The sequence below is a fragment of the Hippoglossus hippoglossus genome, chromosome 9 (assembly GCF_009819705.1).
Source record: "Hippoglossus hippoglossus isolate fHipHip1 chromosome 9, fHipHip1.pri, whole genome shotgun sequence".
Taxonomy (NCBI): domain Eukaryota; kingdom Metazoa; phylum Chordata; class Actinopteri; order Pleuronectiformes; family Pleuronectidae; genus Hippoglossus; species Hippoglossus hippoglossus.
Window position 1 is genome coordinate 21674753 of NC_047159.1, and position 19689 is coordinate 21694441.

General features: G+C 41.1%; 1 protein-coding gene across 1 annotated transcript in view; it reads left to right on the forward strand.

Moving 5' to 3' along the window:
- The window catches only part of htr7c (5-hydroxytryptamine (serotonin) receptor 7c), a 28618-nt gene extending 9468 nt beyond the window's left edge, over window positions 1-19150 (forward strand). The window contains exon 2 of the mRNA XM_034596714.1: window positions 17143-19150. Coding sequence (XP_034452605.1) covers window positions 17143-17881 — 739 coding nt within the window. The 3' untranslated portion in view covers window positions 17882-19150. The remainder of the gene's footprint in view (window positions 1-17142) is intronic.
- Window positions 19151-19689: the final 539 nt, after the last annotated feature.

The window sequence follows — 19689 nt, forward strand, 5'->3', positions numbered from 1 at the left end:
TGAGTGAATTAGTATGAAAGTTATTAATTTCTTACTGTCTCATCTTTGATAAACCCCTATAGGGCTGGGCGATCAAACGATTAAGATAATTATCGCGAAATAACTTTTCCTCGATAGAAATATAAGACATGGCCGACACGACGTCTACAGAACTCATTCCATGTATGTTTTGACAGACAACACGAACAGCCAATGATGATGAGAATAATGCTGCGCAGAACCAATCATGTGGCTGGAATAGAGTTACAGTTGTAGGAGCATCAGGCGGCAGCAGCACACGTACTAATGTTTGGGCTACTGCAGCCGTGTACATCAGTACGTCAGGAGTGGGAGTGAGATCAAAGAGAAAATGAGCGACAGCGTTGCAGAAGAAGAAAACTCCAATGGACACAGCCCAAGGCATTGTTGAAAATAAGGGTCTGAGGAATTTGGTCTTGTGGAGATATTTGGGCTATTTAGTGTCGACAAGAAGCAGAGTAGTGTGCACACAAATTGTGTCGAAAGCATCTTCCCACAAAGGCAGGTAATACCACTAATCTTTTTTACATTCTGAAGCAGAAATGATAGAAATAGTGTTTTGATTTATGTCGTGATATATATCGACATCAACTGATTCCATATCCCCCAGCCCTAACTCCTAGTTGTCCGTTTGAGTCACTCAACATGCTGTTGTGCATGTGAACTTGGAGCAAATGATCTGAGAGGCCAAGACGGATAGTTTTAGTTTCACTTGTGAAATGTCACCATGTCCAGACGAGAATACAAAACTACAAACACCCAAACAAGGAATTCAGGCCAGTGGTGATAGTCTAAAGAAACAAGGACCAGAGAAGAACGCTGTGGTCCAACTAGCTGGACACGACAAGAAAGTTTGAATGCCCCTTGATTTTTTTAACATGTGTAGTTGTTCGGTTGAAGTGTGATACTGAAGCATTGAAAGTCTTGTTGCTTCCCTGTGCCATTACTTCTTCAGTTCGACACAGAAGCGCAATTAACCTTGGGATGGGTTGGACCAGGAAGGATCAACGCTTTGGAGCCTTGGTTTCTCTGGGATGGAAGGACACATTTGTCGGCTGGATTTAAAGGAGCCATCAAAGTGGGACATTGTAGTCCGCTGTGGTGCTCTTAAAATGCAGCCTCCAGAGGTTGCAGTCCCTGAATTGAGACACAGGTACTGGGTGAGAGAGAGATTCCTGTGGAATGCTGCTAAAGTGGTGCATTGATGCTTCATTTAGCTGCAAACTTGTATTTAGACCTAGCAGTGCTAAGTAAACATAAGGAAACCAGTACAAAGGTGCCATTGTTGGTACACAGAGCAACAGTGGGCCTGCACGATGTAAGCTGTGGTGTCAACGTTCCCCAAACGCTCTATTTTACATGTACCCACGCAGACATGGAAACCACCGTTTTTGAAAAGCTGCTCGTTCAAAGGCGTTTGTAAAAATTCGTTTTTTAGTGACTTAATAACGATTTATTTGGACGAGAGGCCCAAACGCAGAGGGAAAAGTTTGTTTTCAAAATGTCCACATTAGTTTGGACAGGGCTTTAATCTCCCCAAAACACTGGTGTATAAACACAGATGAATGGTTCTGTGATTGTAATGACCACTAGGATAATCATACGTTAGTCCAGTACACTATATAAACTGTTCAGAAATAATTCACCAGCATTTCTTTTGTACATTTTCAAGCTGATTGCTCTGTTCAGCATCATGTCTAGATTGACTGTTACTTAACCATCATTTCATGCACTGATTCGTCAACACAAAAGTGACCATTATTTTACTGAGTATTATTATCAGTCCCATGACATTGTTGTTACAGCTGTGTTTGCTCACTTATAGCAGCATTTGTTTGTCTAGCTTTCAAATTAGCCTGCATTTAGGCAAATAAATGCAGTACAGTGCATTCAAATCTGTTCTTTTCCACTAGAAAGACGCTGAATAACTTTGAATTATTTTCTCTCTCCCACTGCTCACAGGCGACATAAACAGCAGTGAAATTGCTCTTGTAATAAATATTACTGTCATCAGTCATTGTTTTTCGTCTGGTTGGTGCTCACTGCTCAGTATAGCATAGATTCCACCTCCACATCTGTTGTTCTGATGTACGTCATCTGCTGCAAAGTCAAATTGCATTCAATTTACTGTCTTCTGGTGAAAAACAATGGTATCAGTCTTGCTAATGAAAGCAATGCAGCTGCTATTATCGCTATTTATTTGAATTATTATTCTGGTGTTCTTGTTGTGCTGCTTGATTGATTTATCGGTTGAATATTTTCCATCAGAAGGATGCATCCAACCTGTCGACCAAATCAAATCATTTAGATGTTCTCAGCTGTCCTCCGTGTTTTTAGTGCGAGCTCTCAGGGCCACTGTGAGGTACGGCATCAGAGTGTATTTGTGCAGCACCCTTCAACAACAAGGCAATTCAAATGTATTTATGTGAGGCTTGAACAGAAATAGAGAAAATGGATAATGGAAAATGTTAATGATTTTCTGGCATGATTGAGGCAGATGAATACCATTTTAATTCTATGGAGTTTGAGTCAATCATTTTTGTCAGTATTACTCATACTGTCACGTTGTACCTGGCTTTTGAAGAGAGGCTCAGAAGATACGCTTTGCACCGATACTTTTATTTCATTAAATCAGTCATCTGTGTGTGTGGAGTTCTGTGGGTTTTCTCCAGTTTGCTCCCGTAGTCCACAGACATGCACATTTGGGTGCGGTAGAACGGAGACTCTAAATTGACCGTAGGTGTGAATGTGAATGGTTGTTTGTCTCTATGTTGACCCTGCAATAGATTGACAACCTGTCCACGGTGTAAACCATCTCTCGCCCCAATGTCAGCTGGGATTGGCTCTCCCCTTGACCCTCAAAGGATTAGTGGTGTAGCTAAAGGATGAATGGAATTTTTTAAGAGGGCAATATGTTTCTCCTTCAATGTTTAGAAAAATACATAGAAACTACAAATATTTTAAAAGTGGAAGACATTTATTGTGCCAGAGGATGTGTACATTTTCATACTGTGATGTTCAAAATACATGTTACGTTTCTCATATGTGAGTCACTGGTTCAGTGCCTCTTCTCACCCTCTGTCTGAAACCCTTAGTTTTAGCTAAGCCCAGTTTGCTCTGATTGCTCAGCTGGCCAATTCTTTTGTGATTGGTCCACCATAAAGAGCGTGCCACGCCCCTTTACCTAGTGAAGTGAAGCCAAAGAATCCTGATCGCCACCTGATGGCTATCTGTGGTACAGGTTATAAATCCCACCTCATCCATGTTAGTGGATGGTAAATGGACCAAATGAAAAAGTCAAGGTACACACATTTTTCTCAAAGATGATATGTCATTTTTGGTAGCTCTTATCACAATAATGTTTGGTCAAGTGTTAATTTTTCCATTAAAGTTTTAATTAGCTATTTGATGCTGTAAAAACAGGGTGAAACGTCATGATTGACAGCTGAGACTGACTCATGAATAGTCAGTCTTGTGTATCAACAAAACCTTGATACTGCGACTCCATCCCCCAACCACTACTGCGCCGACTGTGAAAAATGGCAGCGATCGTATGATGGATATTTGGATTTCTGGGTAGTGGGAGGAAGTGAAGATGTGTAGTCTATCTTAATGTAATCTAATGTAATGTATCTTAATGTCTCTGGTTCTGCCGTACAACATGAGTCAAACTACCCGCTTGGTGGATTTGTTACGTGTGACAAAGTGCAGGCTCTTCAGTAGCAGTGTGTGAAAAAGACTTTAAAGACATATAATAATGCTTCTGTTTCGTGTAATTTGAATTATGATTTCATAATTATGTTTCATTCACTTCTAATTTTGTTGTGAGTCATATGTCCCGCTCTGCTGATATGAACATGAATAAGAAGAATTTGGGTTTTTAGTCTGTTTTTCTTGGATTGTCATGTTAACTGATAAGTTTGAAATATGACATTTTAAAATACCATCTATGCTTTAGATAGATAAACATTTTTAAAGATTGACCTAATGCATCAGAACTACGTCATTGAGGCTCATATTTTCCATGTGTGTGCACATGATGAATTTTGGGGATAGAATGCCAAACTTCAGAGATCTCTCTTCGACAGGGATAGTTTTTTAATAGAAGGTCTGTGATGTTTTCATGTCCCCAAAATAAAAGGTCAGCAAGAGAATAGGAGGTGGAAAAAAGCACTGTCCTCAACCACTGCCTTTATGTTACATGGTGGTGTCTACTGACTCAGAGAACAAGAAAGACACAACTCCTCCTCACTGTCCTCTTCCATTTGCCGAGCCATGAAATGATGACATATAATGGGCTGTGCAGCCACTTCAGTTAAACTAATGCTGGCTACACGCCAAATTGGAAGAAAGTGAGTCGGTTCAAAAGAGGAGCTGCCTGTGGTATCCTTGGTAACTAAAATTGTTCGTTTTTCATAAAGGTCGGGAGTGAAACCGGAGCAAGTGGAGAATAAGATTCCTCCCCCACATCTGAGACTTCCTCTAAGCTTATTTAGTTCCTAGGTGTCCTTTGAGAGCGCGACTGCACTCAGTGACAGAACCAAAGGGAAGGTGACAAAGATGGAGGGACTCGTGTCTTCACACTCGCTCTCTCACATCATCATGACAGGAAAAGGAGAGGGAGACGCACTCGCTGCCACTTATTCATCTTCCTCTAACAGACTTGAGTCATTGTATAATAATGAAAGAGCGTGAAGATGCACATTCATATTTGAAAGAGCTTCTTGGGATCTTGCTAAATGGTCTTGCAGATTTGTGGCTGTTACTGGGTCGTAGCTGTGGTCAGTAATGGCAAAATAAAGGTGGTGGAAGAAGTATCCGGATCGTTTACTTAAGTGAAAGTACCAATACAGCAGGGCCACAGTACTGCATTAGAAGTAAGAGTCCTGTTATACCACTGTTATAATCCATGACATTGTGTTGTATTTTAAATCCATTGTCATCTATTGTGTAAAATCTTCTTCTTAAACATAATTAGTAAAGTTTTCAAACTAATTTACTGGAGTAAATAGTAGATTATAATTTTTTAGGAAATGGGTATAACAATAATAATTATTATTATAATTATAATTATAATAATAACAAAAAAAATGTTTAATAATAAAACACAAGGAAATTATCTTAAAATCCAACTTAAAGCTAGTCTTGGTAACCCTGATAACCCTTACTGATGATTATTATTATTGGACACTTACAAAAGTCATTTTCTCAGCTGAGAGAAATGTCTGTAAAAGCTTTGTGGCTGCATCACAAACCTGGTCGACCCGGCTGTCACCGTAATGGAACTCCATTTAAGAATTGACAGGAAGCAGAAAACGGCTAGATGCTTAACAAACAGCCCAAAAAATCCATTCAGAAAGTGAAAGTAAGTGGTGTGGTGAGGAAGATTAAATTTCACTAATGTGGACCCTGGTGACAAAGACGACTTGTTTTTTAGCTTGTTAAATCCCCGTGGAAAACATTTTGGCCCAGATTCAGGAAAAACACACTAACACACACACACACACACACACACACACACACACACACACACCACACGCTACACCAGCCAGAATACCAGAGATACAAGGCATGACTTGATCTTGACTAACAGTGCTGCTCAAAATTATAAAGCCTAGGTGTTGTTATGCATATGTAAATTGTGTGTTACCTCATTACTTTGTGCAGATATTTATTTATAGGTGAGGCCATGAAAATTAAGGTTTTAAGATCCTGCTGCAGAATATTAACTACAAGAAACAGGATAATCTGCAAATTTGTGAAAGTTGACTAAATAAAAACTAACAGCAATCTGTTCTCTACCAGGAGCAACCAACTGGAGAATAAAGGTCAGAAAATATCTGTGGTTGGTATTTGTCTTGTTTTGAATTTAGTAGAAACTGAACTGCAGACAAAATAGTCTGGTAGAACAACGGTGAGTTTAATTAAAAACAAGCTTACAGTCTTTGTTGGAAGCAGAAAGGCAGGGGATCCAAACAAAGAACCAACTCAGGTAGCCAACAGGCAGAACTCAGGAATGGAACCAAAGAACCAACTGTGGTGGCAAACAGGCAGAACTCAGGAATAGAACCAAAGAACCAAGCAAAAGAGAGGAAACACCAGGGAATACTACTATAGGAAGATAGGGAACCGGGCACAAACCCCTTATGTTGGGGCAGACAAATTCAGGAGCAGGAAACAAAGAGATGAAGTAAAGCCAGCGAAGTCACACAAAGTAAATAATTTCAAAGTTAAATAGGAATTAATAAACTAAAAGTGCAAAAAAACAAAAAAAACAAGTCCTAACTCTCGATATAATGTGAATTAAAAGCCAAGTACACTACAAAGATAATTCAAAAAGTCCACAAAAGAATTAAAATTCCGTCACTGGAGTACATCCTTGCAGTATAATCCCAGATACTTGACGAAACATTTTTAAAACGTTGACAATGAACATATAAGTAGCTCAGTTGAGTGCATACAATTGCCAAGGCCAATTGGGGTTTTTCTTGGCCCACTTCCTTCCACCAAGTTTCATGGAAATCTGTTCAGTGGTGTTTGCGTGATCCTACTGGCAATCAAACCAACCAACCAACAGCAGAGTTAATAATAACCTTAGCCAAATATTTACCAAATTCTTCGTCAGACACGTTATTTTGTTTGATGATTCGGTTCAATTTGCAACTTCCGCACCACATCACCAATCCACATCACACTGGGGCCATAAACACACTTCAGCAATGGGATGAGTGGAGCCAACGCTGCAACAACACTGCTGTCCAGTGTGTGATAGATTGACCAAAGAGCTGTAGATCACCGATCAAGAAATATGTGTGAGTGCTCTCCAAGTATCTTGAGTAGGAGAAGAGCTGAGAAAAGCTCTCAGAAGCTGCAATTACCACAGTGAAGAGGCTAAAAACACCAGCGAAGGATCAGAGCCAGATGATGTTTGCAGAGCCTGCTGGGACAGGGTGACCGAGGATGGAGCTGAAGAGAACAATGTTAAATTATGTGTGTGGTGGGAATTGCTGATTTTTCGATTTTTTTTTACTCGTACTTATAATGAAAGGCGCGTCCTATAGTCAGCTTTTAAGTGCTGTAGTCATTTATAGATAAGGGATGTCAGCAATGTGTTTTAGCTTTTTAAGTGCCACAGGGAATTCTGTCCTGGTGAGAAAAATAGAAAAATAGAGGTTTGACAAAAATGTGCTTTAGTTTAAAGCTAGAAAATATTCAAGTTTCTTTTTTAAAAGAGACATTGTAAACTATCCTGCACCAAATTGTATTGTCAAACAACACATGGTTTTACAGGTGCCACACATTTTCTGGGCAGAGTGTCCATACTATAACTCCAGAGTTTGTTGTTTTTGGGCTTCAGTTTATTGTATTTTTTAAAAGGATATAATTAGTTTGTTAGAGGTTTAGAGTTTAGAGATTCTGGTTGTTTTTTTTTTACTTTGGAAAGAGAGGTTTCGTGTCCTAATGCTAAGCTAACCAGCTGCTGGCTTTAGCCTCATATAAAATATACAGGAATGAATGTGGCATCAATCTTTTCATTTAACTTGGCAAGAGAGTGTAATTCCCAAAATCCAGAACTATTTGCACAACAATATTTTAGTGACTGGTTAGATGTGTGCAGATGAGAAAAAAAGCAAGGTCCGAAATTCTCTTGGAAGCTCTTTTTTTTATACATTTCTTACAAAAAAAAATGCACTTTGTAAATGTACCAAGGAATCCAGCTCTGTGCCTTCTATTAAACATGCAGTGTCCACCATCATTCCCATCTACAGTACACTAATGCTGTGTGTAACTCTATTGTGATTAACTATAAAGATACACAGCACGTCTCCATTTCCTATAATAGGAAAATAATCGAACATATCTCGGATACGAACATTGTCATTGTGCGCATTTGGGGGAGCAGCAATTGGGGGATGGAACTGTGGTAGCTTGGTCTTGTTGACATGTTTGACCAATCATGAGTCTGTCAGCTGATTAACAACAATTAAAACAAAACTTACCAGAAAACCAAACTTGAACATCATCAATGTGATAAAAAAAACCCATCTTTATTTGATGTGTTTGCCTTTTTCAGTTTCCATCCATCAAATTATTCTTACTAATCCTAGGGGAGGCAAGATTTATGACCTCTACTGCAGCCAGCCACCAGGAGGCGATCAAGATTATTTTAACGTGTCTCAATTCAGAGGCTGCATTTGAAGACTGATTGCATCACAGCGGTGCAACTAGGCTGTCCTATTTTGAAAGCTCCTTCGAATGCGGCCAACAAATGCGTCAAAAACATATGAAACATCCGATGCTTCAGTGTCATGCTAGAACCGAACAGCTAACGGTACACATTTAAAAAAACAAAAGGGGCATTAAAACTTTCCCAGCCGCAGCTCTGTTGCTAGGCGACAGCAGTAAGGGTGGATCGAGATGGTGATGCCAACCACGGAAATCCTTTGTAAACCAGAATGTCTAATTTCTGACCGTGTGTTTGCAGCCCCGCCGGGACCGAGGCACCGATTTTGGCCTCACTTTTGGCGAGCGGTCATATCGACCATTTGGCTATGGTGCCGGCACCCTTTTCAAACCACCCGCTAGAACTATTGAATCTTTACTTTCAGACATTGTTAAATTCCATATTATGCAAAACACCATATTTTAAGTAAACCCGCCCTTAAGTCACCTTACTGTTTTCTTTTTGATGCTCTAACAGTTGCCTGTGACTGAAATTCACAGTCATCGTCTGCTGTGTTACTGAGTTAGCTTGGTTTGTGTTGCAGAGTTTATTTATGTTTGTTTAATTGCCTCATCTCTATAAACTATTCTCCTCTCATCTATTGTGTATAGAGCCTGCAGGGTATTTGCTTTGTGGTCCAAGGACACCCGGCCGGTTGACACGCTGACTGTTGGAGGGAGAATCCATTCATCAGTGCAGCACTAATAGCTGCCTATCAACGCTATTGCTGTGAGAGCCAGTAAACCAGCAATAGGGACAGGTGGTGCGCTGTGCCGGAAAGGCCATAAAATATCCGGACTATGTGTTACAGCGATTAGAAGGAAGTAAAAGAGACATCATAAAGGCATCAGGAGCTAAAGTTACATGTGGGGATGCACTGTGTCTTTCACACTGTCTTTCAAGTACACAATAAATTCTAAAAATAGCTCACAAAAAAAACAACAAGTGTATCGCTGCAACATAATTATCAGTATAAAGCAAAGCCCAACAGTTTTGTCAGGGGCATCATCTGAGGCGACTGAAGCGCGGCCTTTTATGTGAAGCCCATAGCTGGTCCGAGGTCCTGAGTCATGATTCAGGATTACAGATAATGTGTGTCAGTCTTTGACCCACTTATTTTAACCACTCATCTTTTTAAACCCTCCTCCACCCCACCCCCAGAGATTATTCCCAAACATTACCTTGTAATGTATGTAAAAGAATATGTAGCTCACCCTGTATTGTCAGCTGATTCTGTGTTTGGGGTCGTCACAGTAGTTGACACCATGTGTTTTTCTCAGTCTGGCGACATCTGTATGATTCCTCTCATTACATTTATTAAACTGCTTTCTGCTTTGGTATTAGTGTTTCTGATTCTGCCAGGCTGAAGGTGTGCGTTGTATGATGATGGATTGGGGCCAAGAAAAGTGATGGAGCTGTGGGAAGGGGATAATATTTTCAAAAAAAACTTCGAATGTCCAGGATTAAAATGATAAATTTACGAGGAAAACACAAATAGCGTCATTTCTGTGTTCATTTGCTGATGGGTAGAAAATTACATAAAAGAGTTTAATAATTTCTCTATTCCTCATGGATACAGAAATAATTCCTGGTTTTCAGCAACATTGTATGAAACTGAGACAGAGGAGTATGTTGACCTTTGGCTTACACTCGTAGGCCCTGTCCCAATTCACCTCTCAGCCCTACCACTTGGCCCTACCACTTTGTTTTGCACATGGCCATGAAGGGGTAGTGTTGTCCCATTTGTCTCTGTGATGTAGTCCATCCAGAAGGTTCAAACCATCAACCTTCTGTTTAGTGATTTCACAGCTCCTGCAGTCTGCATTCTGAAGTTTCCTTGGGCAAGACACTGTACTTCAAATTGACCCTGACAGTGTATGGATAGAGAAAAAAATGTGTGCGTGCATGGGTGAAATTGACTTGTACAGTAAAGTGCTTTGAGTGGTTGATAAGACTGGGAAAGTGCTATATAAATACAGTCCATTTACCACACAGCCCGTGTGTGCCATGGCGGTATGCTTTGAGCTAAAGTCTACTATCAACCTTTAAGCAAGCTCAGTCGAAAATGCTAATATGCTGATTTTAAGCAGTTTGAAAATCTTCATTTAGGGTGTTAGATCAGATAATCAGCATTAAACACAGTTCTGCAGAGGCTGATGGGAATGTCAAGAGTTTGTTCATAAACCAACGTAAGACTGACATTAGATGAAAAGTTGAGTGATCATTACAGTTCCTGTTGGGACATGAATGTCTGCAAAACATTTCAATAAAGATATTTCACTGTGTACAAAGCCGACTGACTGACTGACTGACATTGCCATCCCTGGTGTGATGCTGCTAGTCTGGCTAAAAAGTACTTCTGTGTATATAGTAAATCATAAAGCATCACAACTCCCTATAACACTGATACTATACAGTGAAATCATTGTGGGATTTAAGCGATCCTGTAAGTGACCCTGAACATTATGGTCGATACAGGCAGGTACAGTCTGTCACCTGGTCAATATCGTGAGTCACTTCCTCATTATTTGGATATTTATACATTTGCCACAACACCCAACACAATAAAAACCAGCAATTATTCTCAGACTGTCTGACCAAAGCCAGCTGTCCCTCCGACATATCTGAGGGAAGAAGTGCGTCTGTCCAGGGATGACTCAGTCTGGTTTATGTAAGAGTCTAAATGAGAGTTAAAAAAAGAAAAGCGCTGCTGCTATTTTACTCGCTCATTCTAACCTTCACCTGAGCAGAAGAAGGAGAGCAAAACAGAACCTGACCTGAACTGCTGCAAGTTCATCTGAGCTAAAAAGAGTGAGGCTGGTTTCTCCGTAAGGTCTGAGACGGATGGGAGTGCTGCTTTTCTTCCCTGTTGGGGAGGAAATCACAGCTCGGCTCATGTTGTGCAAGAAGTGGCTCAGTTTCTGTCTTACAGAGGTTCCTTGGAGAGCTGAAGGATTCCTAAAGGAGTGAGGCTGTTGTCTGATGTTGGAGACATCCTGGCACTCTCGCTAGACAGTCTAGGGCAGTTTAAGATAGTATGTGATGATATTTTTAGAAATGAATAATCGTGATTACGTTCATTTATTTTTCACTTGAAGAAAAGCAAAGAATTAAACCTCTTTTATGGCAAAATTTGCAGGAATACACTGGTATTCAAACGCCGGTAAACTGGCTTAAAAAGGGGATTAACTGCTTTCCCATCTAGTTTTCCTCTCTGTGTGCGTCACAGTTGACATCACAAACGCACTATAAACCAAGACGCTCTCACCTCACTACCACAAATTAGCACGTTCACCCGGGTGTTTCGTTTTCATCACTGCCGAGCCAGAGCTGATAAAAACCTGTGGCTGCTCCAGAGTCCTTTGACCCAGGAGTAAAAGGTTGATTGTATCCATTCCCATTGCAGATAAGAGCCAGATGTAAGTGGGTTTTTTGGACCAGTGGAAAAAAAAGGCTTTAGAACATTATAAAACCAAGGCCAGAGGAGACAAGCTTTTCTTTCATAAATTCTGAAGATGTCTGATTTGCAACAATAAGCGTTTTCTTTATAGATTGAGCAAGGACTTTGGTGATTTCAGACTCCTTTTCAGCACTCACATTATGTTAAACACACCAAGCATGAAAGCAGTGACGGCACGCTGCTGACTGTTAGATAAAAAGCAGACACTTCTATGTTCTTGAAGAGACAGTTCTTCAACATAAACGGCCTGATTTCAGGCAGCGTCTGCATCTCTGTACCCGTTTCACTCACACAGATTGACTGCCACAAAAATATTCTAAGAGATGTTCTCCTCGCGATGGGCAACGTTTCACTTATGAGGCTAATTTTGGATTTCCCTGCAGCGCAATGACATAGGAATTATAAATGTCTCAGTAGTGAGATGAATGAGGGAGGATTCTCCGGTGGAAAGTTTCTGGGGGAAAGAACGTAATTTGACAGACTTCCGCCCTCCCCTGTTACTTTCTTTGGAGGAGAACATGCTCTAAATTTATCACTCTACCACCCGAATGCAGTGCATCTTAGTAAATATTTCACTGTGTATCCCTTCTCAAACATAAACAAGTTTCACTTGCACAACAGGGCCAGTTACAGTTTTTCAGCAGAGAAAATACTTCACTTTACACTGCCCTATACTAGAAGCCTAGTGGAAGTAATGGAATCCTCCATTAGCTCGGGCACAGTGTTTGTCTGATGCACAGTAATCCCTGAGGGCTGCTGCGGCTGTGGATGTGTCCCAAATCCTCCAGAGATATGAAAAACAAATCTAAACTCTGTGTGTGTGTGTCACTGTTTCTGTTAAGCGCATACTGTTTTATGAGAGGTGATTATAATCCTTCACCACTGGTCTTTTAGCTTGATTATGAGCCTTTGACGTATCCAATGTGGTATTAAATATGTTATGCATTTCGCATTATATACTGCAATTTCACTGATTATGCATTTGACTCCAATAAATTAAATATTGCAGATACTGTAAAATGTATGTAAAAAATTAAATATGATATAATCAATATTTTGTAATTACTAATGAATCAAATGACTATGAGAAATGTCACCTACATTGATAAATCTACAGAAAGTTATCACCTGCGTTTGCAGATCTTTAGGCTTGTTGCTTTGGTTTTATAATCTGAAAATCTATTCTTATGGTTCACTCTCACAGTTACAGTCGCAGCAGTTTTCAGCTAAAAAAGCTCCATAAGCAAAGTGCACATTTCCTGCCGTGAACCAAACAGCAGACACATCTAGAAATAGCTAGTGAATGTAATGTTACATTAAGCTGTTAATAAAAAGGCTGATAAATCCTTTAGGATTTGGGGGATGTAAAACTGAGCTCAGCGCAATGAGAGTATTGGACTTGTTTTCACCAGATGGATAGAAATGTGTCTCCAAATAAAAGCTAATGTTCCTCGATCGGCTGAATATGTAAATGTTTGTGTAAAATAGTTAAACTTGTTTGTGTAAAATAGTTAAACTTTCAAGGAGACACTGTTGTGCTTACAGCTTTTTTACCAAATTAGCCAAAACTGATTTGTTTTACATTATTTTTGTGTATTCTCATATTATGCATACTTTGACCTCCACCAATCCGTTTATTTTTTCATCCATGTTAGTTTGTCTGTCTGTCCGCTAGTTATCAGTATTAAACAAAAACTTGGTGGAAGGACATGGGATGTGTCAGGGTGAAGTGTGCATGTGGACCCAAAATGCAGAAGCAAGGTTGATGAAGGTTGTCCTTTAATTACGGCAAAGGTTCTACAGCAAACAAAACAGGGTTCAAAAAAGAAAGTCCACAAAACAGGAAAACACTGGAAACCAGAAAATAACCCCAAAAGCTAAACTGAATAAACAAGGTGACAGGATGACAAGATCAACGAAGGAAACACGATGTGCAGGGACAGACGATGACGAGTGAATGACGACGAACTGATAAATGGAAGCACAGAGACTTAAATACACAAGGTAGGCAGGATGACGGAACACAGGTGAAACACATGGGGAACAGGTGCAGACGATCACATGGGCGGGATACAGGACAAAGGCAGGAAATAAAGCTACAAAAAGTTTCAAAATAAAACAGGTAACTGAGAACTCAGAGAGAACAACCAAACAAACACAAGCAAATAGTCCATAATCAAAAAGTGTCCATACACAAGGAGTCCACAAAACAGGAGTAAAATAGACCTCCAGAGCTCAGGGTCAGGGAAGAATCCATTAAATCTTGTTGGGGATCTGGATCAGCAGGCAGATCCAGGAATTGTTTTCTACTTATTCAACATTTTCATTTATTTCTTGAAGAATCATCAATGAATCTTGATCAGAATAACTAAGACATGGTGGGGGGCTGGTATCAATGAGTGTGTTCATTTTTGTGCGGATCTAAACTGGATCTAGTCAAATGCAGCTTTGTAGAAGCCACTGTAACTACCTGCAAATACCAGCAATGTGTAGCCTTAGTTATAAGGCTGGCTTTAATTTGATGGGACTGTTGGGCCTCGGCGGGGTTATGCGCTCTGCTGAGTGCTATTCTAGAAATTGGTTGACTCAGTAGACTGTAGTGCTGTACTTGGGGTCCATGTATGTCCATATAAACCTACCTTTCATTTCTGCTGTATCATGTTATTGCCTGACAAGAATCAGTAAAGCTTAATCTTGTCGTGTCAAAACACACCAGATAAAACCATCGGAGGTCCCTCAGACGTTCACATCAGCTCGTCCTGCTAAAATACAGGCAGGAACCTGTGTAATGAAGCGTTCAAATGTGTGGTATGTTATCCAACCTGGCAGTTGTTTGTCTCTAACCGCATGGTGAAAGGATTTTGTACCCATTGAGGATGCATCTGAAAAAAAAAAACCTGTCTTCTAAAGGGATGAGTCATAGATTGTGGAAAAGTTCCCTCCACACAACACACACACTCACAAATACCCTCCCAAATAAGCAGCAGAGCCACCTTCCTTATTACTGAAGAATGCTTTCGGAGACGAGTACTGCATTACCGCTATTCATTATTGAGAATTCCCACAGCATGTAGTGTACCCATCTCAGGATCTGCCTTGTATCTATTTGACATCGCTCGCCTGGATGTGTTCGGTGCCCCTCTGTAAAGCTTAAATACATTTTAAGTGAGAGTTGTTAGCTTGGCCGAGTAGTGGTTTGGGGGATTGGAGTTGAATAAACAGTTATTATGTAATATTCACTGAGCACAACTAATCTGAGCTAAGGGGTGTTGAAGAAGGACATGGTAATGGAGTGTGGCAAGTGAATTTATATGGGAACCACAAAGTTAATGTCTCGGCTTATGATATGAGATTTCTCAGGAGAGATTTTTACTTTACAGTAATGAAACAGCAAATATGAGAAATTAGGACGTTCCATTCCCATGCTCATCTATACAAGGTGTTCCCAAACTTTTTCAACCCCGACCTCCAAAATAATGGTGCCAGACACTTGCCACCCCCACTAGAGGTGATTGAAGCATACAAAGGATATTGACTGGAGCTTGATAACAAAAATTATATTAATGTTGCAAAGTGCTCTGTGGTGCTGCAAACTGACTTATATGGAACCAGAAGAAATCAGAAGGCAAAGGACATATTTTGTCATAGTCAGTGGGGGCAGGACAATGTGCCTTCAGTCTGTGGACCGAGTTGAACCGGTCTTCTTCTATATCCTTGAATAAACTACAGCAGTGGTTGCCAGCTTGGTCTAACCTCATGTCTAAACCACCTCCAGATGATTTTGATATAGTTTTAGTTCAACATATCTGACTGACACAGACACTTCCGGGGGGGTCGCTGGTGCAGATCCCCGTCAAGGCAGCGATATTCATAGAATCACCTCCTCTTTAGCAAGGATTGTGTTTATTGCTTAAACGACCTCGGAATTAACCGACATGTATGTATGAAAAAATAGCAGCAGTTCAGTACATATTTCAAACGCATATACAAGCCACACACATGAATAGTAATAAAGAAAATTCAGTTTCATAATAGAAACACATTGACTAAATATTGACAGAAAAACCAGATAGCATGAACAAAGTATTGTAGTTTTCTAACTTCAAAACTTCAATCTGCACCATAATTCTGAAGTAGCTCCAGAGCATCGCCATGGGCCAATAAAACATTCCAAGCAGACAGGTTTAGAACAAGTACTGCACTAGTAGTATGTCAAATGTGCCATTTCTAAAATTGTATATGACTTCTGGAAATGATCTCGCGACCCCCCTTAAGGGGTCCCTACCCCTACCTAGGGAGCCACTGCTCTGTACCACCAGCCATACTGGAAACCACTTCAACCCTGCAGCAGAGTATGCCAGACTACACTTCACTATTTTCTATACCCAGCTGTTATAGCTGGATCTACTATTTTATATATGCAAACAAGTTTTGGTTGCTCCACTGTGTGTCAGGAAAGTATTAAAAGCACTGGAATGGATATCAGAGTCAACCAAGTGAGTGTTAATGGCTTATTCTGAATCCATCAGAATATTTAATGCACATTCCACACACTGGCCTCACCAACCCGCACAAAACTATGGTGTGAAAACATTAAAGCCAACATAATAACATACAATAAAATTTTCAGACCAAACACATGTACAATTTCAACACCTAAAAAGCAGGGAAGTAAGTGTAGAATCCTGCCCATGTCGACTGAGCTGAATTTGATTTCCACACTGCTGATATCATCACTAGTGGACGATGAGGCGAATTGGCCAGCACTCCCCAAAGCTTTTTATCTTGTGATTAACTATCGAGTGGAAACCAGAAAGAAAAACAGCCTGCAGACTCAAATACACAGCTTTCATCAATGACGCATTTGATGCCGACGAGGGCTGTGGGCATTCAGCCAAAACACGCAGAGATGTACACACAGATTTTTCATTTTGTAAGAATTGTAGCTATCTTCCCTGTTTTGTTCAAATCCCAGCCTTTCACACCTCACTTTATCTTTATTTTTCTGACACCGCCTGTCGCTATTTGAAACCACTGAGCTGCCTGTTTGATTGAGAGCTCCCTCCCCACTCGCTAAGCTCCTCCAAAGCCAAAGGAAAAGCATCTAATTGCCCACTAGGCAATGACGGAGCTATTGACCTCTCGTTGAAATGTCTGTCTTTGAAATGAGCAGAGACGAATGTCATGCTACTGAACTGTTCTTTCATCTTAATGAAGACAGGCAGCAGATTTCTGTGCTTCAACGGGGTGTCCGGGTGCATTATATGTGATAAGTGAATCACCATCTTTGAATTTAAGGTGAAATAACTATTGTACTGGACAAGGTTTTAATGTATTTGAGAAAAAAAAAATCGAGGTTCCTTCAACTGCTTCCTCATCTTATGATAAAAAGCTGCCTGGGAAACATTGGTGACGCTTCTTTTGTTTTCTTTTTTTCCAGGTATCTGGGGATTACACGGCCTCTCACCTACCCAGCGCGGCAGAACGGTCAGCTGATGGCAAAGATGATCCTGGGGGTGTGGCTGGTGTCGGCATCCATCACCCTGCCCCCTTTCTGTGGCTGGGCCAAAAACGTCCACACGGCCGGCGTGTGCCTCATTAGCCAAGACCTTGGCTACACCATCTATTCCACAGCAGTAGCCTTTTATATTCCTATGCTGGTCATGCTGGTCATGTACTACAAGATCTTCAGGGCAGCTCGCAAGAGCGGCGCCAAGCACCGTTTCACCGACCTTTCGCGCCGCGAACGCCTTGAAACAGTGGCTAATGAGGCGCTGCGCATGCAGGGCCTGAAGCCACCTGGAGTGATGGAGGAGTGCGCTGCCTTGTCCCGCCTGCTGAACCGTGAGCGCAGAAACATATCCATCTTTAAGAGAGAGCAGAAAGCAGCCACAACACTGGGGGTAATCGTGGGGGTGTTCACCGTGTGTTGGCTGCCATTCTTCATCCTGTCCACTGCCAGGCCCTTTATCTGTGGAGTGGAGTGTAGCTGCGTGCCCATCTGGCTGGAGCGCACGCTGCTCTGGTTAGGCTACGCTAACTCCCTAATGAACCCCTTCATCTACGCCTTCTTCAATCGAGACCTGCGCTCCACTTATCGTGACCTTCTCCGCTGTCGTTATCGCAACATCAACCGTCGACTGTCTGCTGTTGGCGTACACGAGGCACTCAAGGTGTAAAGCAGGGTACTTCAGCAGCATATCTTGAGTGGGGCATAGTGACATCACTTCAACGTGTGTGTGACTTAGTCATCCTACTTTGGAGCAGAAAATCACAGAGTGTACTTGATGGGCTACACAAGCCGACACTGCTATTGTGCATATGCCACAGTTCTGTCCTGGCCCTGGATTTATGGTGGGATAATGTTGTGACAAAGGAAGCGACATGTAAACACAATCAATCATCCTAGGGCTTTCACAAAGGACAGAAAGCTAATAGATTTCTGTATAATAACAAAATTGGTGTTTGATAAGTAAAAAACATGTTTGTGCACAATGACTTCTGAGCATCTCCATCACACATCCCAGATTAATTTCAAAGAGGAGGTAAACACGTTGATGTGTATTGTGATTTGTGCCAGGATATTATTTAAAATAACTTCATCTCCAGTCAAGGGTTTTCTCATTAAAGTTAACAGGAGCACTTGTTTCACAAATGTTTAAATTGTGGTGATGCCAGATGAGTGGAGGGGGGTGGAAAATGGTGTTGGAACGCGACATGAGAGGAAGCTTTTCCATTCATGAAATGTTGTCTGTTGCCATAAAAAGAAAATGAAAGTAGTTTGTTTAGTGTCTGCATGAATCAAATTTGTCTTACATGACACTGTACACATAAATCATAAGAGATTCTGAACAATGATTGACAGCAGAGCAGAAATGTTGTTAAATGTTTCACCAAAATTGCAAAGTCCACATTATAATATGAAGTGTGTGTTTTAAAAAAGCATGTGGACTTTTTGCACTGGATCCATCTCGTTCCACATTTGGCTACTGACCTTCTTGGTCGGTGCGGCGAGCGACACCTGTTGAACTCTGCAGTTTGAGTTTATAAATTTACATGTTCCTTAGACTCTTTCACTCGAGTGGTTGTGACAGTGTTTCTATTTTCCCCCTTTCGAATTAGAATGTGGTCACTTCCCTCCTGGCTATACACTCCCATTTGAACTCTCTGGTGACCTGTAAGAATCTGTGTCAAATGTCGTCAGTCGAGCAGTGTGTTGCTTTTTCTACCTCGATTTTTTGAGCGAACTGTGTGTTGAATCCAGACAGATGTACCGGTGTCTTCACCATTTTGTAATTAACTGCAATTTTATATTGTGTAAGATCGATCTGCCTATACGATTACTCTGTGTTTGCTCTGTATAAGGGCTTTGTCATTACCTTCAGAAACAAGTTGGGGGAGTGGCAAAGCGTTTCACACTTTGTAAATAAAGAGACACTTGGTTAATATGCCATTGTATGGTCTACACTAGTAATGTCGGATGATATACTGTACGTTCAACAAAACATGGTTCAGTGATGGAGTCAAGGTCTACAATCTTGCACAAGTCCCCTTCGCTTTCTAGCTCCACAGAGCACATCCTCATCAAAAGCCTGACGTGCACAGTTTGCTGCACAAAATTCACCATCCTCGCTGACTAGATTGATGGGTCTATCACAAGGAACAAAGATGCACCTTGAGGCATCTCTGGAAGCGTTTGAAACATTGATGGCATTAGAATTAACACCAATGCCGCCGTGTTGCGGCGAGGACTCTGGAGACGCGTCTGAGGATGGTGACCCAAAAAAGACGCCTTTATTCTCTGTCTGCTCGGAGCTGAATCTTTTATTCAGAGTCTGGGTGACAGCTGTCTGCTTGCTTTCATGACTGAAGCTGTCCTGTAGAGGCACAAGGACGAGGCAGAGGCCGACATCTGCGGTGTTTCGTGTCTTGTGGTCAGAAGGTGCGCACTGCAGATATTCAAACTGGTGGGGGATGAGATGCACAT